The sequence below is a fragment of the Montipora foliosa genome, chromosome 11 (assembly GCF_036669935.1).
Source record: "Montipora foliosa isolate CH-2021 chromosome 11, ASM3666993v2, whole genome shotgun sequence".
In the NCBI taxonomy this organism is placed as follows: Eukaryota; Metazoa; Cnidaria; class Anthozoa; order Scleractinia; family Acroporidae; genus Montipora; species Montipora foliosa.
In genome coordinates, this window is record NC_090879.1 from 26,849,508 (window position 1) to 26,867,007 (window position 17,500).

General features: G+C 40.2%; 1 protein-coding gene across 1 annotated transcript; it reads left to right on the top strand.

Moving 5' to 3' along the window:
* The first annotated feature begins 6,011 nt into the window (after positions 1–6,011).
* LOC137976829 (keratin, type I cytoskeletal 10-like) lies at positions 6,012–17,037 on the top strand. The gene is made up of 7 exons (XM_068824166.1): positions 6,012–6,062; positions 7,489–7,564; positions 8,752–9,586; positions 10,009–10,127; positions 12,436–12,819; positions 14,707–14,868; positions 16,119–17,037. Exons 1-7 carry the CDS (start codon positions 6,012–6,014, stop codon positions 16,928–16,930), a joined length of 2,439 nt encoding a protein of 812 aa, XP_068680267.1. The 3' UTR covers positions 16,931–17,037.
* Positions 17,038–17,500: the final 463 nt, after the last annotated feature.

Here is a 17,500-nt window from a genome sequence, read left to right on the forward strand (position 1 = left end):
GATAACCCTTATTCAAGACGACAGAGAGTGCGTGAGCTCATTTTACAGCTGACTGATCAAGAAATTGTTGAATTTGCCCTGCCAAGAGTTGTCAATGTTGTGCCACCTGTGGATATTTTTCTGGAGGGAAGTTCTTCCAGTGATATTTTTCAGAAGTTGGTCACCTTTAGAGAACAAATTTGTCTTCGATTTCCGGAACTTAAAACTTTCTTCTTCCTAAGTCCCTCTCCGTCTAGTTCCTACCAAGACCCCAAGCAGAAATTTATTGATATGGTCCTTGAGAACAAGAGTAATTCCTGTGAGTGGTTGCTAGAAATAGAGGATGGCTCTCTTGTTAAAGACTCCCTAATGCCTTTGGTTTTTAAAAGGGAACATTCCGCATTCAAAGAGTTTTCGTGTGGTATTGTTGGTTCATTTGGCATTAGCCAAAAAGAAACACAAGATATTTTGAGAAACAAGTGGGGAAAAACAATTGAAAAAGTAATTGGAATCAACCCCATTCTCAGTAAGGACAACATTTTTGATAAACTTAATGACACACGACAAGAATTGCTAGAAAAGATTGGACTGACTTTCAATGAATTTGAAGAGGTAGTTGTTGGCTATGTTGACATTGAGAAATACATAACACTATTTATTTGTCAGTCAGGAGTGCAGAGTGCAATTACAGCACCAAACAGCAGCATTATCATTATGGATTACACTGATGGTTTCCCATGGTTGAAATGGTCACGTCATTTCACTGGGGAGACAAGTGTCAGGGTGAAGATAATTGAGCCCTACAATTTACTAAGCACAGTATTAACAGTTGCTCTTTGGTTGGGGAATGATGACTATGACACTGTCAAAAAATGTGCTGGGGCAGTTTATGAACAACTTAAAGAACTCAAAACAATCAAACATCCATTAAGTGGGAAAGAAATTAAAATTGTCAGGCGTAGCTGTGGTGATGGTAAAGAAAGAAGGTCATCAACAGGCAATTCTTCTGCAAAGTCATCCTATCCAATTCCTGAGGCTCCAGAGCACCACACTCAATTGGGAGACATGAAACTTCTATGCCCACGTCCAGTTTGGTCTGTTGAGGACACTGAAATCCTGGAAACCAAATTTGAAACAGAACTAAGTGGAAAAGCCCCTAGCAAAGAAAAACACAGGGAGTTTGCTAAGCAAAATCTGGGAAACACTGGTCGTAAAAATATCTGTGGAACACCCCTCTCTGAGTACTACCCTGGAACATCCCACCTTGGGTTTCGATCTGCAGAGACACTATGTCTGTGGATTGCTAAAATTGCAACAGGTTTGTGTGTATGAAATGGATAAAAGCGAAACTTAGCTCCATAATTGATAAATTATTCGAAACTTTCTTTCATAAAACGTCATCAAACTTAGAAGTACACTTGAGTTCTTTTAAATAAACGTTCACTACTATGTCCAAACAAGCCACAAATCAACTACAGGTACTAATAAATAATACATTCATGAGTGTTCCTGTTACTTTGCATTAAGAAAATGTAATCAGGATTTAAAAAGATCCTTATTTAAGCATTACAAAACCAAAAAAACCATACAAATAAATTGCATATTCAACATACTCATAAATTAGTATGAATTAATGAATGGTGTAATTAACAGGTTCCATAAAAGGATAAAAAACCTCTAATAACAAATTATTGAAAGTAGAACTGTCGTTGAATTTTTTTTTCTCACAACAATTCATGTCCATTAATTTTTGTTGTAGCTGTTTTTGGTAGTGATCAACAATTTCTGTTAGCCCTCAAAAAAGGATTGGCCAAGTCTGTAAGCCTTGAGGAGAAGACAGTCAAGTTCGATGAAGTTGGTGTTTTGGCATTTGGAGAGAGAATGCCTTGCATTCTGAAAAAAGCAGGTTTTAAAGGAACTCTTCTTGAAATCTTATGTACATTTTGTAAAGGTCTTGATAAAGTATACAGAAACCTTCTCTACACACCACATGATTTGACAGGTGATGAATATGAAGTTCAGGCATGCATCCTGGCTTCCAGGCTGTGCAAATATTTGGCACTGCAAATATTACTGCTTCCCTTAAACAGATTGTTACTTATGTTGGATACTATGTGGACAAGGCACTTTTGGATGCTCAAATTATTGGTCTTCCCATAACACTACAGAATTTCAAAGATGGCATCATGGAGACTGCTCACAAACAAAACAAAAAAAATTCATTGTTATTTTCTGGAGGACGAAATGGTCCAATTTCAAAAGAGCAGTATCAAAAGCAAGTAATTCGGCAGCAATTTGCAAATGAAGTCCTTGAAATGACATGCAGAGAGAGCACTCCCCTAAAGTCTTCATCAACAAAAGCTGAAAGGAAAAGACAGGCTGCGAATGAGGAAAAGAATGGAACCAAAAAAATGGTACCTACGGTAATTATAATCAAAAGTTAATAATTGTTGGAAACCTAAAACAAAATTCTGGCCCTCTCACTGAATTTGCAAAGGACTAAGATTTTTCCTTTGCTAGCAAAATAAATTCTGTTGTTCCCAAACTTTTCCTTGACTATGGCAACCCTGTTCTATTAATCAATTTAAAAAAAATACAAACAACATGACATTATCGTCATACCTCACATTGCACAGCACAATTGTTTGATGCATGCAACACTGTTCCAGTGCCCATATTTCTAAGCATAATACACTGTACAGCAGTTATGTCTAAGTGAAGTTGGTGGATAACGATGTCCACAAAAAGTAATGTCTTTATAAACATACGCTATACCACTGCATCTTGTATTATGACACAGTCAATTTCTCAGGTTCAATTTATTAATTTCTATTATTGTCTTACTATAAGAATCTGCCCTTCGTCGAAAAATTTGAAATAGACAGGGAGGAAGAACAAATTGAAACAGTGGAAAAGACATCCCGAGGTTACAGTGATGATGAATTAGAAAATGATAAGGTAAATACGTATTTTGTTCACACATAACCATAACAGTATTTCAATCAAGCAGGTTATGAGTAAAATGTTACAATGAACAATGGGTGTGCCACCAAGTTATACCAGCTGGACACTAATTGAAGAGACAAAAATCAGAGCATGATCCATCATTATTTATGAACGTGCCAATAAAAACGCTCCACAATGGTAATAGGACTGAGTGGAGTCCAATAATCATACAAGTGATTAACAAAATTGGACAACCACGTAGTGGGTGTCTGATTTCTTTAATCACGAGTATGATTACAGATTTTCCGGAAAGTTGCCTTTCCATTTGACCTCAAACCGAAATTTCCGGATTTTTTGGCTAAATGGTAAGCACCCCAGCCAGGTGTCCGAATGCAGCCAACTGTCTCATTTCACTGTCCGATTACAACCCTACACAATACATGTAATTAGTGAAAAATAAAGCAGTCAATGCACCAATAAAATTTGAGAAAATTGTAATGGTTACCAGGTATGATTTAACAGGCTTTTTATTTGCCAACTTAGAAAACATAGCACCAGTATCCAGCTCGATCATGAACTATTATATTACTTTTAAGTATACGAATTAACTACTCTGCATGGTGGATTTCAAATCAGTGAAATTACAAATTTTAATACTTACTACTTTCAGGGTGAAATAACCGAAGATTCGCCAGGACAAGGCAACGTTCCAACCAAAGTAAACAGAAGGGTGAATGAAGTTCAGTATTCCGAGGAAATCACGTTGTTAACCGATGAGCTATGGCAGTATGCACTAAATAATTTCAGCGACACGTCCATTTCTTTAGTAACAAAACAGTCTGCAAGAGAATTTCATCAATGCAATTTGCCACAGGCAAGCATTAGTTTTCATTTGCAGTCTGTTCAAGCGTCGTTCGTTTCATGGGAGCGTTCAGATCCTAGAGTTAGCAAAGAGATTTTGAAGCGCAAAGTCTTGACAAGTCCCTCGAGCCACTGTTTTACCATTCAGTCCACCAAAGTTGAAGACGATGAAAGTAAACGACTGTTAATAGATTTTTCACATGTTGTTGGTTTAGAAATAGGCGATGACTCGATAGTAGTGGATGCCGCACAGATGCCAAAGGTGGAGAAGAAGGTTAACACGAAGCCAGGTGACAAAACGGAGAGCAGGAAATGGATTGAGCAAAATCTACAAGTTAAAGACAAAGCACCTCACAGAATAAAATTATTGTGGGTATCTGAAAGACAGCCTGACATAGCGAAGCTCCAAGAAATGTTCGATAAAGTCCCGTCACTCAAGAGAGCAATTGATGGAGGACTTGCCAATGTTTATGTATACGACGACCGCAATGATAATCCCGAGGAAAGATATCCAATTGTGCTAGATCCAGCTTTAGTTAGAGCAGCACAGTTGGCTTGCCTGCGTCTTCTGAACACACTTCCTTCAGCAAACAAAGCTGAATACGCCATTAAAATGTACACATCGATGGAAAGAAGATTCAACAATCTCTTGCGGGAGAGAACGCAGAAAGCTCCGAAGCCAACTGAATGAATTTGGTGCTCTTGACAAAGACGTATTGAGCTTTTTACATTGCAATGGTTTTAAAATCACTCACTACAAAAACATACTGAGAAAAAAAACCCTTCCGATAAAGAACTGCCTCATTTATCCTCACGGCGCCATCGTTGCATCGATGGAACACATTCCGAAGGCTAGGCGCGCAAAGAATTCTGTGCGGCATTAAAAATAATTCCTCCTTGAATATGATTGGTTGATTATTTACGGCCAGATCACCTGGGAGACTTGTTGAAAGCATGGCAATTTGTCACTTTATTGGATTTCCCTAAATAGAAAGCAAAACCAAAGGGCCGCTCAGTAGTCACCCTTTAGAAGGTTCATGGGGCTCTTGCCTCCACATCAGAAGATTTCGACTCACATTTGTCAGTCCCACAAAAAAAAAAAATGAATCAGTTCTGAAGATAATAATCAATGACTTCACGGTTATGTAACGATAATTTTCTGTATATTTTACAATAACTTTGCGCAAACTCTACGCAAACGTTTCGCGAACTCAAAGCCAACATCAAACGTGCACATATGGAGTACTACATGAAGTACTGGCTGAAATAAACCACTGCCCAGTAACTGAGCCTACTCCACGTTCACTTGACGAACTACCCGTTCGTTCGCTTCGATCGCCGTTCATACTGTTTATGCGATTGTTTCTGCTGAATGCGAGCCAGGCTTGCTTGTTTATTGTCTTTATTAACTCAAATTGTAGACAGGTACCTTATTTATCAAAAGCTTTATTTATTTTGGGAATTCACCAGAGTGAAAATAGGCGTCTCAAATATAAAAGTTACCGTCGGATGCGACGGCCGGCGGCTTATTTTGAAAACCTTTAATTTACTGTGATGGCGGCCGCCGCAGTGTGTACCTTGAAGATCTTGATAAGCTGCTTTTCATAGTGATTCGCTCTGTATTGCCCAGTAGTAAAATCGCTTGAATACATTTGCAGTGCGCGGAATCAGCAAAAGTGGACGAAACATTTTCGATGACATATATTTTGATAGCAACATGACTGAAATTGTGAGGAACAGAGACCCCAGTTCACTAGTGACTCCATTTGTTACGCGATAACAAATTTTGAAATTACAATTGACTTCAAAAAGGCACAGATTAAACAAAAGAACGTAAAACACACTAACCTTCTTTCCCGACGCCATTTTGAAGCCTTTCCAGAGTGTTGTGCCCAGTCCCTCCCTGTCGCGGCTAGCGTTACAGCAGCCCCGCTAAAAATCCCCGCTCAGTTTGACAAATTGTTACTGTCCCCGTCCTCCCGGGGAAATACAGCGTTACAAAGGCGTTACTCCACGGCTATGTCCCCGTTACTCCCCCGCTATGTCCCGGGGGTAGGGGGGCCGTGGTTTACATTGACTGGTGCATTAGGTCATTATATTTCACATTGTTTGCCCAAAGGAAATCTTGACATCTAAGTCATTTGTTAGGCATCCTTTTTGTATTAACTTCCCAATATTTTTGGGTGTGCCATAGTTGTCCGACAAGTTGGATCGTTTTATAGCTCATGCGGGATGACTTGGCGAACAGTTTTTCTTCCTTTTTGGGACCAAGACAGGTGAGGCCGTGCCCTGTTACGGGATGTCTAGTTATCCTTTATCCTTTTAACTGTGAGAAGAGATATCCCTTATCCCTAAATGCCAAGATTATTATCCCTAAAAGTATCGACTCATTATCCCTAAAAATATTTCGCTTGTCCTTTATCCCAGAATTATTCAGTCATTCCTTGTCCCTTAAATTGATTGTCCATTTATTCTTTATCCCAAACCCCTAACAGGGCCTTAGGCCAAATATATGTTTTTGGGACGAATCTCTTACATCACTTTTACTTGAATGACCATCAGAAGAACTAACATATTTATAAAAATACCAAAGCCTAGTTTTTAAATGTCGGGAAAATCCCAGACGATCGGGTATTTTTAGAGTTTCCCGGCAATCCCAGATGTTTCTGACACGTCGGGAAGATTCTCATACGTTCGTCCCAGAGTTTTGCCGATTTCGAATACTGACACGAGAGAAAACACGCCAAATTGTAATTGGATATGTAAATATTTTTCACATTCATTCCAACGCGTTTCTATTGTTTTTGTCCTCACTGCCTCAAGCTGAGTATTTGATATTTCGAAAATGGCCCTATTTGCTAGGACGAAAAGGGACAGTGGTAGTCTTAGGGATAAAAAGAAGTGTGTTTCCTCCGAGATAAGCATCTGTTGCTTGAGTTTTTCTCAGAGAAAGCACAAAGTGGTTTATAAGATTGTTTCGCATTAAGTCGTCGCCACAGGCCCGTAGGGAGGGGGGGTGCGATGGGTGCGCCCGCACCCCCCCGCAGACTGCTGAGGTCCACCTTTTTGTTAAAAAAATAAATACTAAAAAAAAAGAATAGTGTTGTTCTGTTTGTTCTGTTCTAATTCACTGATTGCGTAGTAAAAACAATACGGATTTACAACTTTATTTCTATTTTTGTTATTTTTAAATAGTGACATTGGCATTGTTATTCTCTACATTGTAAAATACATACGTAAAGCATTCTCTTTGCCAAAAAAAAATCAATTTTGAAGTTCAAAATTTGACAAATATCCACGTTTTTAGGTTCGCTTTTAGCGACCTATATTGCTATCATACTGACCTTCAAAACGCACGAAATGCAGTCTCAGACAACTTAATTTTCAAAATTTCCCGGGGGGGGCATGCCCCCGGACCCCCCTAGTAAAGAGCGCCTCCGGCGCTCGTTGGTCCGTATAATCAACTGATCGCACCCACCCGTAAAAAATCCTGGCTACGTGCCTGCGCCAGAACTACTCAAAACGTAAGGTTTTCTTTAAACAATATAAAAATAGCTTGGTCATAGTCCCTTTAATAACATTCTCTGACAATCATTTCAGTTTTCAATTTAGTAAAGAATGGTGGGCGGCTGTATACTAAACAATTTAGTTCAGTCAAGGAGTGGGAGAAAATAAGTCCTTATTTTTCTAATTTTTTGACAGATGTCCAGAATATACGCTTTGTTGCTTTTTGGCCTTATCATCTGCGCTGCCCATGTTGCCGGATATTCATCTAACGGTAAGTTATCACATCTTTATACAGATTTGTACAGGCCCGCAAATGATCCCTGGACCGGCAATGATCCAAATTGGACCGCAACTGATCCTCCGACCGGAAATGATCTTTTAAAAGGGAAATATCGCGTTCGCGTTTCAAGCAAAACAAAAACCCTACGGGTGTTAAGTAAATTTTTTGGTGATTTTCAGATATATTTTGGAGGAGATATTTTCTCTCAAGAGGGTAGTAAAATTTGAAGAAATAAGAAATAGTTAAGATTTGATGTTGTTTAAAAATTAGAATTTGAAGTTAAAATTTGATATATGGACACCCAAACAGTCCCCTACCAACCTGATGTGCTCTTGGGTTTGGGGCAACTATTCTCTTTAGCATTTTCATTCCTAAGATCGAGGCGTTCATTCTCCTAAGTAGTACCATAGATTTATTTGTTGGGTAGTCATGAGAATTCGGTACGATATCAAGATCACATCTCTTAAGCTGATAATTGTCCTCATTCTCAATACCTGCCTGGCTGACATTTCATTGAAATTGTGAGAGAATTTACATACTGATCACTCCTTGGAATCAAAGGGTTAACGTGAATTTGAATGGGATTTTAAGAGGATTAAAGAAGGAATAAAAGAAAGAAAATTATTTTTGGAACACCAACAGTCGCATTTTGGTTATGACATCCAAACAAGAGAATAAATGGCTTAATGACGAAAAACAATCGCGTTGTACGAGTGGCATGTTTCTTTTGAAATTCGTGGCTCAATACAAAATGACGTCGCGTCAAAGTTAAGTGTGGAAAAAAAGAATTTTAATTATTTTTTAAAATTATTTTTAATTATATCCCTTCATTTTTACCTCGCTGTTAAAACAGCGAGTTTCAAGAATTTTTTTTCAGGCTTTCCATTGGTTGAGAAAGTGGTGTGAGACTTTCAAGTCAATCATGTCACTAAGCCTTAATAAACACAGTTTTGTTAAAACAAGGAAGAAAGAAATTACTCCAAACCACTGAAAACCCCAAAAGTAATGCTTTGCTCTATTCTATGAACAGAAGACGACGGTATGAATTTGAGTTTCAGGTTTAACCGAAAGATTATCAAGGTACCTTGATGATCCCTTGGTTTTAACGCATTCGTGTTAAGGCCTAAGGATAAACTGAAATAAACAAATAATAATAAACATTTCTTTAACAATTTCAGACACACAGCTGAAAGTAACCTTTACCACCCTCGGTTCCAAAGGTCGCACAGGCCCCAGGGACACATCGCAATACCATGGGACACCGCTGGAAGGCAAAGTACAACTGGATAATGGTATTCAAACATGGATCGTTCCGACAACAGGGATGTATAGCGTGACAGCCTGGGGGGCGTCAGGGGGGAACGGCATAAAGGAAGGAGGGGGAGGGTGGACGCTGGGAGGAAAGGGCGCGAAGATTAAAGGACTTTTCAAATTGACCGCTGGAGAAAAGTTGAAAATCCTGGTAGGACAACAGGGGATCTCGAACGTCCAGGGGCGTGGCGTGGGCGCGGCCCCACCAGGAGGTGGGGGTGGGGGAACGTTTGTCATCAAAGGGGATGACAAACCTCTCATCATAGCTGGGGGAGGTGGTGGAGGGGCGGGATTTGAGTCTGTGAATACTTCCCTAAATGGAGACAACGGGCAAAAAACGGAGAATGGAACTCGGCATGGGGGTAATAATGGTCTGGGAGGGAGGAGATCACCAAATCCGGAAGGTTCCGGGAGAGGCGGTTATAGCGGAAATGGGGAGTCATCCGGGACTTGCTCAGGAGGTAACGGGGGTGATGGGGGCCAAAGCTTACCCGGTGTCTCCGACGGAGGGTTTGGTGGTGGAGGAGCAGCCGCCTCATTTCCGGGAGGAGGAGGGGGATATTCCGGTGGAGGAGTAGAAGAACTAAGCTACGGAGGGAAGGTCGCAGGAGGTGGAGGATCTTATAACCGCGGCACAGAGCAAGACAACTCTGAAGGATTAAATTTTGGAGATGGCGAGGTGATGATCACGTTGATTGACTAGCAAAGAATATACACTATCAAGAGGGAACACTATTAGGATGTCTATTACTTACTTATTTAAAAAATGATCCACTTTAATAAGTGCTGGCAAGTGATAGTAGATAAATAAATTAGTTAACTGATAAATAAGTCAGGAATAACGAAAGGAAGGAAACGTGAAAGTGAGGCGAACACATAAACGCGAGGAAATTTTGTAGGAGAGAAAAGGATAAAATGTTGATTTCGTGTTTTTTTAGATAGAAGACGCGCTTCGTACTGCACTCTGAATTCTGATTCAAGAGCCTGGGTATGAATATGCAACTCCTTTTTACTTATTGACGTCAAGTCACAAGGTAAAAAAATTCAAGTCTGGCGTAGGTAGTGATGACGTCACATCAGAACTTTGCCAACCAAAGTCACGTTGAAAGTCTTTACATTTTCAGCCAAAGTCAAAAGTCACAAAAGATCGTCTTCAAACTAATACTACTGCTAACAAAAATCCCCCAGAAAAGGGATGATTTGATTCTAACACCTGACAATTTCAATAGAGCGAGTTTCAATCGTGTGTTGTAAAACCAAAACCAAAGTAATTACTCTGGCCAAGCAAAAAGGACGGAGACAATCCAGTAAACCAATCAAAACTCGAAGTAATTACACGTAGCTGAAACAAAGCGCGCTAAAATATGCACGTACGAGCCACGATTGGTTTTGGTTTCACTTCTGATCGGTTGAAAAAGTGGCGCGAGAACTTTGAACCAATCACTGAGTGAAGTAATGCAAAACCAAAGCAATTCGCTAATTATTTTCGACACTCAATTGAAAACGGCTATAATACTTCTAATCATAACCCTTACAATTTTATTCAAATTTGATTGGCGCAATAACTACTTTATTTTTCACTAATTATTGTGTAGGGTTGAAATCCGACAGTTGGCTGTAATCGGATACCTGAAATCGGACAGTTACATCAGCCAATCATATTAAGTGCACTCAGCTTAATCCACCAATCACAGAATTTATCACAATAACCATAGCAACAACCACTTACCCTACCGAACTGGGGATATTCCAAAATGGACAAATTTGTAACATTAGACAGTGAAAAAGGCATGCATTAAATTTGTTTCTCGGAAATTGTAATGGTTATGATTAATTGGCAACAGGACTTTGTGCCGTCCAGTTCGGTCTATAATCATACTCGTCATTAAACGAATCGGACTCCCGCTTCGCGGTCGTTCGATTTTGTTAATCACTCGAATGATTACAGACCAAATTGCACCCCACTCAGTCCTATTTCCATCTTGAATAATAATGATAAACCTCATTTAAGTGTAAAATGTATTTAGCGCCTAGGCAGTAAGGAATTTACGATCTACGACGCGGTGGTCAACAAGAACGCCACGAAACAACAATATCATTGGTTAAAAGAGGAAAAATAATCGTGCTGCACGTATTTTTGCACAAAGTCGTGCGGTACCCTGCTCAACAACGACGTGAAATCACCAAATTTGAGGAATTTTGATAACGCGAGCGCACAAATGTGAATCTATAATTCGCTATTTTCACTCTTCAACCGCTAGTACCAATTTATTTTTAGGATACTTCGCCCACATTGTACGACGCGAACGAGATGGTCTAACCGCGAGAAACGTACGATAGTGCAAAGTTATATTTTGAGGTGACGTTTTCGTTGACGTCGCCGTCGTAGATCGTAAAGTCCCTACTATAGCTAATTGGACACGTTGTACAGAAATCAAATAACATCAAATCATAGGTTGGTTTTTGAGGAGAGGTAAAATTAAAAACCGGAGCACCCGGACAAAAACCTCTCGGTGCAGAGTAGAGAACCAACACACTCAACCCACATGTGACTTCAAGTCTACGAATCGAACCCAGGCCACACTCGGGTCGGAGGCGAGTGGTCTCACCACAGCGCCATACGTGCTTCTCCAATCAGACAAAAAGTTATTTGCTACAGGAAATCTCGATTGATTACTTGTTATCTTTTTCTTAAATTCATAATGGTAAGGAGGTATAATACACACTATGTTAAAACGGATACACGAGAAGAATATATTTCCTATTGTCCCATTCTATCTCCGTCATACGATCATTAAGACATGAGCACTTTTGACTGTGACACTGGAATAAAATATGCACAGGGACACCAAAGGGGTCGTCTCGGCTAAGATGATTGTGCTTCGCAGGCATTAGCCACGTGATGAAAAAAGGTGGAGATTTCTAAAGAGAAATGTTACCTTGTTTTTGGTGACCTAAACATGTTCATGCTTGGGACACAAAATAGGCCAGCTGGTATTTTCGGAGGCAGAATCAGCTCATTAAGTTTCTTGCTAATCACATTTTCAGGGTTGCGAATTGATGTAATTTTCTGACGTCTTCAGACAGTATATTTCAAAATCCTTTAGAGGGGAAAGCAAAGGACTGTTTTGGAAAAACAATAAATTTTACCGTTGTGTGACCCTTTGAGTAGATCGAATTTATAAAATTTAACACAGTGTACAAATGACAAATCGAATTCAACTTTTGCGTTAAAACGAGTTTCAGCAAACGTGACCTCGTGTAACTCTTATTAGAAGGAATTTTATTAACCTATGACAAATAATGACAACTTCTATTCAATAGAATTGGTTTTGTTGAGTCTACAGAACATTTCGCAATAGCATTTGTGTATTTACGTTGCCGAATAGAGAAACCCTTTAATGATGTCTCAAATGTACACAATTTATTAAAAGTAAAAAAACTCAAAGCATAAGTTGGATGCTAATTAAACACCGTTTTAACTATTAGACATATTGTCACTTTCCCTTGCGAATGAGTCTTATAAAATAACTGAGTGGTTCCGCTTCGAGAATTTTATAAGGTTATCTCGTTGATTTTGTGGTGCGGTCTTCTTCGCAAAATGATGTATCACTGCGTGCTGAAAACAGCTTTCATGATCATAGGGTTTCTGTGTCTGGGATCCGCGCAAATTATTCAGCAATCGGGTCTTTTTAGCACCAAAGAAAATACCAAAATCCATGAAGGTGACATGATCAAACTGCAAGAGACTCAAAGTTTCGTCGCTTGCACGCACAGTTGTTTATCAGATCCTCTATGCACTTCGTTCAACTATGATACTCTCTCGAGAAACACCGGATTTTGTGAGCTCTACAAAGACAGCGGAATGGCGCGACTGATCGATGAACGCGGTTGGGTGTGTGGACATCTTCTCGAAAAGCAAAAAACTGTGAAACGTAAGTTTTCAAACCATTGTTTTCTTTAAAATTAGTTTGGTCTTGTCTTTGAGGGGACCTTAACGAATATCTTCATTAAAAACCTGGCTCAAACATTCGAATCATGAAGAATTTGTCTTTTTGACTTTCGAATGCTAATTGGCAATTCATATGAGGATGGCTAAACGTCATCTAACAGTTTTGGACGAGACAAAACCAACTCTTGAATTTGGAGAGAATTTTCTTACACAGATATCCAGCTTAAAAATCACATACTGTCAACCTCTAGTAGCCTTCAATTAATATATTACACCAAAAGATGACACATGATCCATAACAGAGGTGTAGAAACTCTTCTACATGGTGAGAATAAAAATTTGACCGTGTATGAAGCATTTCGCTGTCTGGGTTAAAGGGATAGGAAGTTTTTCAAGCAAACTAAAATGTGTAATCTGGATTCCATCTGATGAAGGTCTCAGGAGACAAGACGAAACGTCCTATGGTTATGGTAGGGCCATTTCTAACGGCGTTGAAAATGCGATTGGATTCTGTGGTCCTATTTTCAATTCATCAGGCCCATTCATTCCTTTAAATAAAGTATAAAAGAACAAAAGAAAATATGTGAATCACGGTATAATCGATGGTATTGTCTATCTTCTAGCCTAGATACCTTTGTAGCTTTTGAGTGAAATCCCTACTTGTTTACAGACAGTGGATAGAACCTGGCCTGATAGTGACTATATCTACTATCTTGCTTAAATTGACGTGCGCTCTTCAATCCCTTCCCACATCTTAATGTTTTTTATCATCTTATCGGTTTCTGTATACATACACTTATCAACAGTACCACATAGAAAGGATCAAAGAACTGTACTATGCACTTACCGGTACTCGAACTTGGACCCTCCAGATCTATAGCCCAATGTCTTCACCATTACACTACAACGAAAAACACCGTCTCAACGAAACACGGCTCTTTTCATTATTTACCTTTGTATAATAATTTCTTCAATTTAAGTCAGTGCGTATTCAACCTAGGTAAAATGAGGAACATCACTTATTTCATTCAAACGCGACAAAAACGTAGGCAACTTTTTAGTTATATAGAGGCGCGCTCAAAACTAACGAGCAACCCGGCACTTTTAAATGTGCGCGCTCACGATGCAAAACTTGTCCTTTCATTCTTAACACTAGCAAGATATTGGGATCTAAGAGATCTGTTAAGATCACCGATCGTTTCACATGTATCTCCGCAAATGCCATTTATTGCATAACCTGTACTTTATGCAATAAATTATACATTGGCGAGACAGGTAGACGACAAGGCGACCGATTCCGCGAACATCGTCGCGATGTTGGGAAGAATGACAAGGATGCATCTAAGCCAGTCGCTCGTCATTTTAATCTCCCTAACTACTCCAAAAAACACATGGCTATCTTCGACCTTTCCCTACATCAAGGTACGACGGAAAGCTGCTAGAATCTAGAACGCTTTTTGACTAATGTATTGCTATTTTTTCACGTTGCCATGTTACCACCAATAGCGTAGCTCCTACTCTTCTACTATGAAAACTACACATAACCCACAATTCCTCGATTCGCTCTGACAAAGGGCTAACGCTCGAAACGTCAGCTTTTAAAATATCTGTACGGTGGCCAATTTACAATATCAACTCCGTTGATAAAACCAAATTTTTGTAAACTAGGTAAAAACGAATTCAACCTGAAAACGGATTTTACGGCCAACAGACAACTCCAATTTCCCAATACTGCAAGTTTACAAAAAGTGAAACCATTGGCATGACAGCATCTTGATCTCAATCAAAAATTAATAAATGCAAAGCTAAACTAATTGTATCTCTCACCAAGCTAATTTAAAATAACTTTTCTTATTATCATAATCACCAGCTCCAGCTCAATGTAAAACTTGGCGAACGCAAGATGGCGGGTGCTGTGTTTTTCCCTTCATTTATCAAGGAAGCCCGCGAGAATCTTGCGTTTTTGATGGACAGTCATGGTGCTCTCTGACTGAAAACTACGATTTGGACAAATTAAAAGGCACTTGTGAAGGTAAGATATTCATCATATCAAAAGCGTTACATTTGCATCCATGTTTTTTCTTCTTTTTTTCACCATCGTAAAAATTAGAGAGGAGAATGACGCATTGATGACTGTCGAGAAAGAGGTAATTTTATCAGAATGGCCAATGTCAAATGACGCAGTAAAGCAAGTTATCGATGGCAAACCCGGGGAATCTCATATCTTTAATTTAGCTCCTTACTGCGCATGCCTAGCGGTCCCATGATTTTTGAACACGTTCTTTCAAAGCGTCTTCCGGAACTCGAGAGAGATGACAATAGCAAACATCACGTCAAGATATAATTCTCTTTACGCTAATCCCTCCGCGAATATTTGTGAAGAGTGGGTCATTTCTAGAAAGATGACACTAATATGAACGACGCTTACGCTTCCCGATAGTCGGGTTTGCCGCCAAATGCCATACGTCTGTTCCAGTTAATTAAGTTAATCAGTGTCTTTTTTTGGTTTAAAAAATGTCTGAACGAATGTAGTCTGTTGACTACTCCGTTTCTTATCTAAAACTTAACATTTAATGACGTGCAGGTGCTCGCACGTTAATTGTATGCCAGACAATGCAGCGCAATGTAAAAAAAACATTTTAGAGGATTAGTAACAGCCTGAAACTGTCGCCGACGTCTGTAACAGCCGAAAACTCTAGGTTTTCGTAATTCGGTATTGATCGCCAACAGAGGCAGAGAGAGGCCTGGGATGTGTCGCAGGGAAAATGGAATAAACATTTCCAATTTTCCTAAAGTTATGGTAACACGAGAAACAAAAACGTCCAACTTGTCTCGCAACATTGCTGCGAAACTAGTCGAAAAGCGATGTTGCGCGTTTTACATCCAACGCATAACCTGTCTCGCAAAAACAAAAATGTGTTGCAAGCTGCTGTGGCGTGTTGCAGAAAGGAGAGGTCCGTTCTACTTGCTGTAACACGCTGCAGCAACTTGCAATACATTCTTTTGTTGCAAGACAGGTTGTGCGTGGGATGTAAAACGCGCAATATCGCTTTTCGAATAGTTTTGCAGCAATGTTGCGAGACAAGTTGGAAGTTTTTGTTGCTCGTATTACCGTAGCTTAAGATGTCGGCGACCAATCCAGACGACCGTTCACCGTTAACATTTTTCATAACTCTGCAAAATCGGGGACGGTTGTGAAATCCGCAATCATGTGGGAGTTTCCCGACATACGAGCATTCTCTTTCTCGTAATTGGTGATTGCATACTCCTTGTCTCCGCTAGATTTTAACGTCACTTTCACAACTCTTGGTGCCAAGGGCCGAGGGGGACCTACAAACGTAACAGGGTACCGAGGGACCACATTACAGGACAAGGTCAAACTGGAAAGAGGTATCCAGATGTGGCAAGTGCCTCGAAACGGAACATACGTCATAGAGGCCTGGGGAGCATCGGGGGCAGACAGCGATAAAAACGTGGGAGGGAAGGGAGCTTACATAAAGGGAACTTTCAATCTTACACGCGGGATATTACTACAGATACTGGTTGGCCAAACAGGGATGAACGGGACTACAGGCAAAAACTTAGTTGGGGGAGGTGGAGGGGGTACATTTGTTGTCGATCCGAATGGCATTGCGTTGATTATTGCTGGGGGAGGGGGAGGGGGAGGGGGTGGTGTGGAAGAGGAAGGGGACCCGGGCCAAAAAAAGGAGGATGGATCGCAACACGGGGGTCAAAATGGAACCGGGGGAAAGATTAGGGAGGAAGGTAACTCATCCCCGTCATTTGAAGGTGGAGCTGGGGGAGGTTTTTTCACAGGCGGAGAATCAGGTGGAAAAGCAGAAGGAGGAAGGAGTTTTCAAAACGGAGGAGAAGGTGGTGAATCTCCATCTGGAAGCAATGGTGGATTTGGAGGAGGTGGTGCAGGAATGAAGTATCCTGGAGCTGGCGGGGGGTATTCTGGAGGGAGCGTTTTTATGAAAGGAGACAAAACCATCGCTGGAGGGGGAGGTTCGTTGAACCGAGGAGCTAACCAAGTCAAAGAAGCCGGAGCGAATGAAGGCCACGGAAGAGTGACTATTACTCTTGTTCTTTGAGCCTGCAGTACATCACTAGCAAAAAGAAGTCTGTTTTTAGAACAAGCTAGCTTCCTTGAGCTCTTAAGATCAAATGAAATCGCAAAATAAATGCCTTATTAACTGGACTTGTAAAATACAAACTGTGGCTGAGTGTTGTAAGAAAAAACCGCAAATTAGATAACCCTCATCCAACAGCAGGGAATCTGGAGTTTCAGAGGAAACACATGAGCCCAACAAAATGACCTGCTCCCAACCAAACTGATGGCTTCATAGCTAAGTTGGTAGAGCATTGCACAGGCATCGCAGAGGTCGTGGGTTCGACTCCCTTTGAAGCCACCTGAATTTTTCAAGTGTCTATTAGGGACAATTGCTTAAATTGTCCAGATAAGTGTGAGGATGACCTCTCCCGTTCGGCTATAAGTCGCAATTCAAATAGAGCGGTTTTCAATTGACTGTCGAAAGCAATTAGTGAATTACTTTGGTTTATGATTACTTCACTCAGTGATTGGTTCAAAGTTTTCGCGCCATTTTTTCAACCAATCAGAAGTGAAACCAAAACCAATCGTGGCTTGCGCGTGCACATTTTCC

Bases quoted from the DNA above. Each gene is read 5' to 3' on its own strand.
- LOC137976829 (XM_068824166.1), top strand. From the start codon at position 6,012: ATGCGGGATGACTTGGCGAACAGTTTTTCTTCCTTTTTGGGACCAAGA. The intron at 7,565-8,751 runs GTAAGTTATCAC...TAACAATTTCAG, and splicing joins TGCCGGATATTCATCTAACG to ACACACAGCTGAAAGTAACC. The intron at 12,820-14,706 runs GTAAGTTTTCAA...CATAATCACCAG, and splicing joins AAAGCAAAAAACTGTGAAAC to CTCCAGCTCAATGTAAAACT.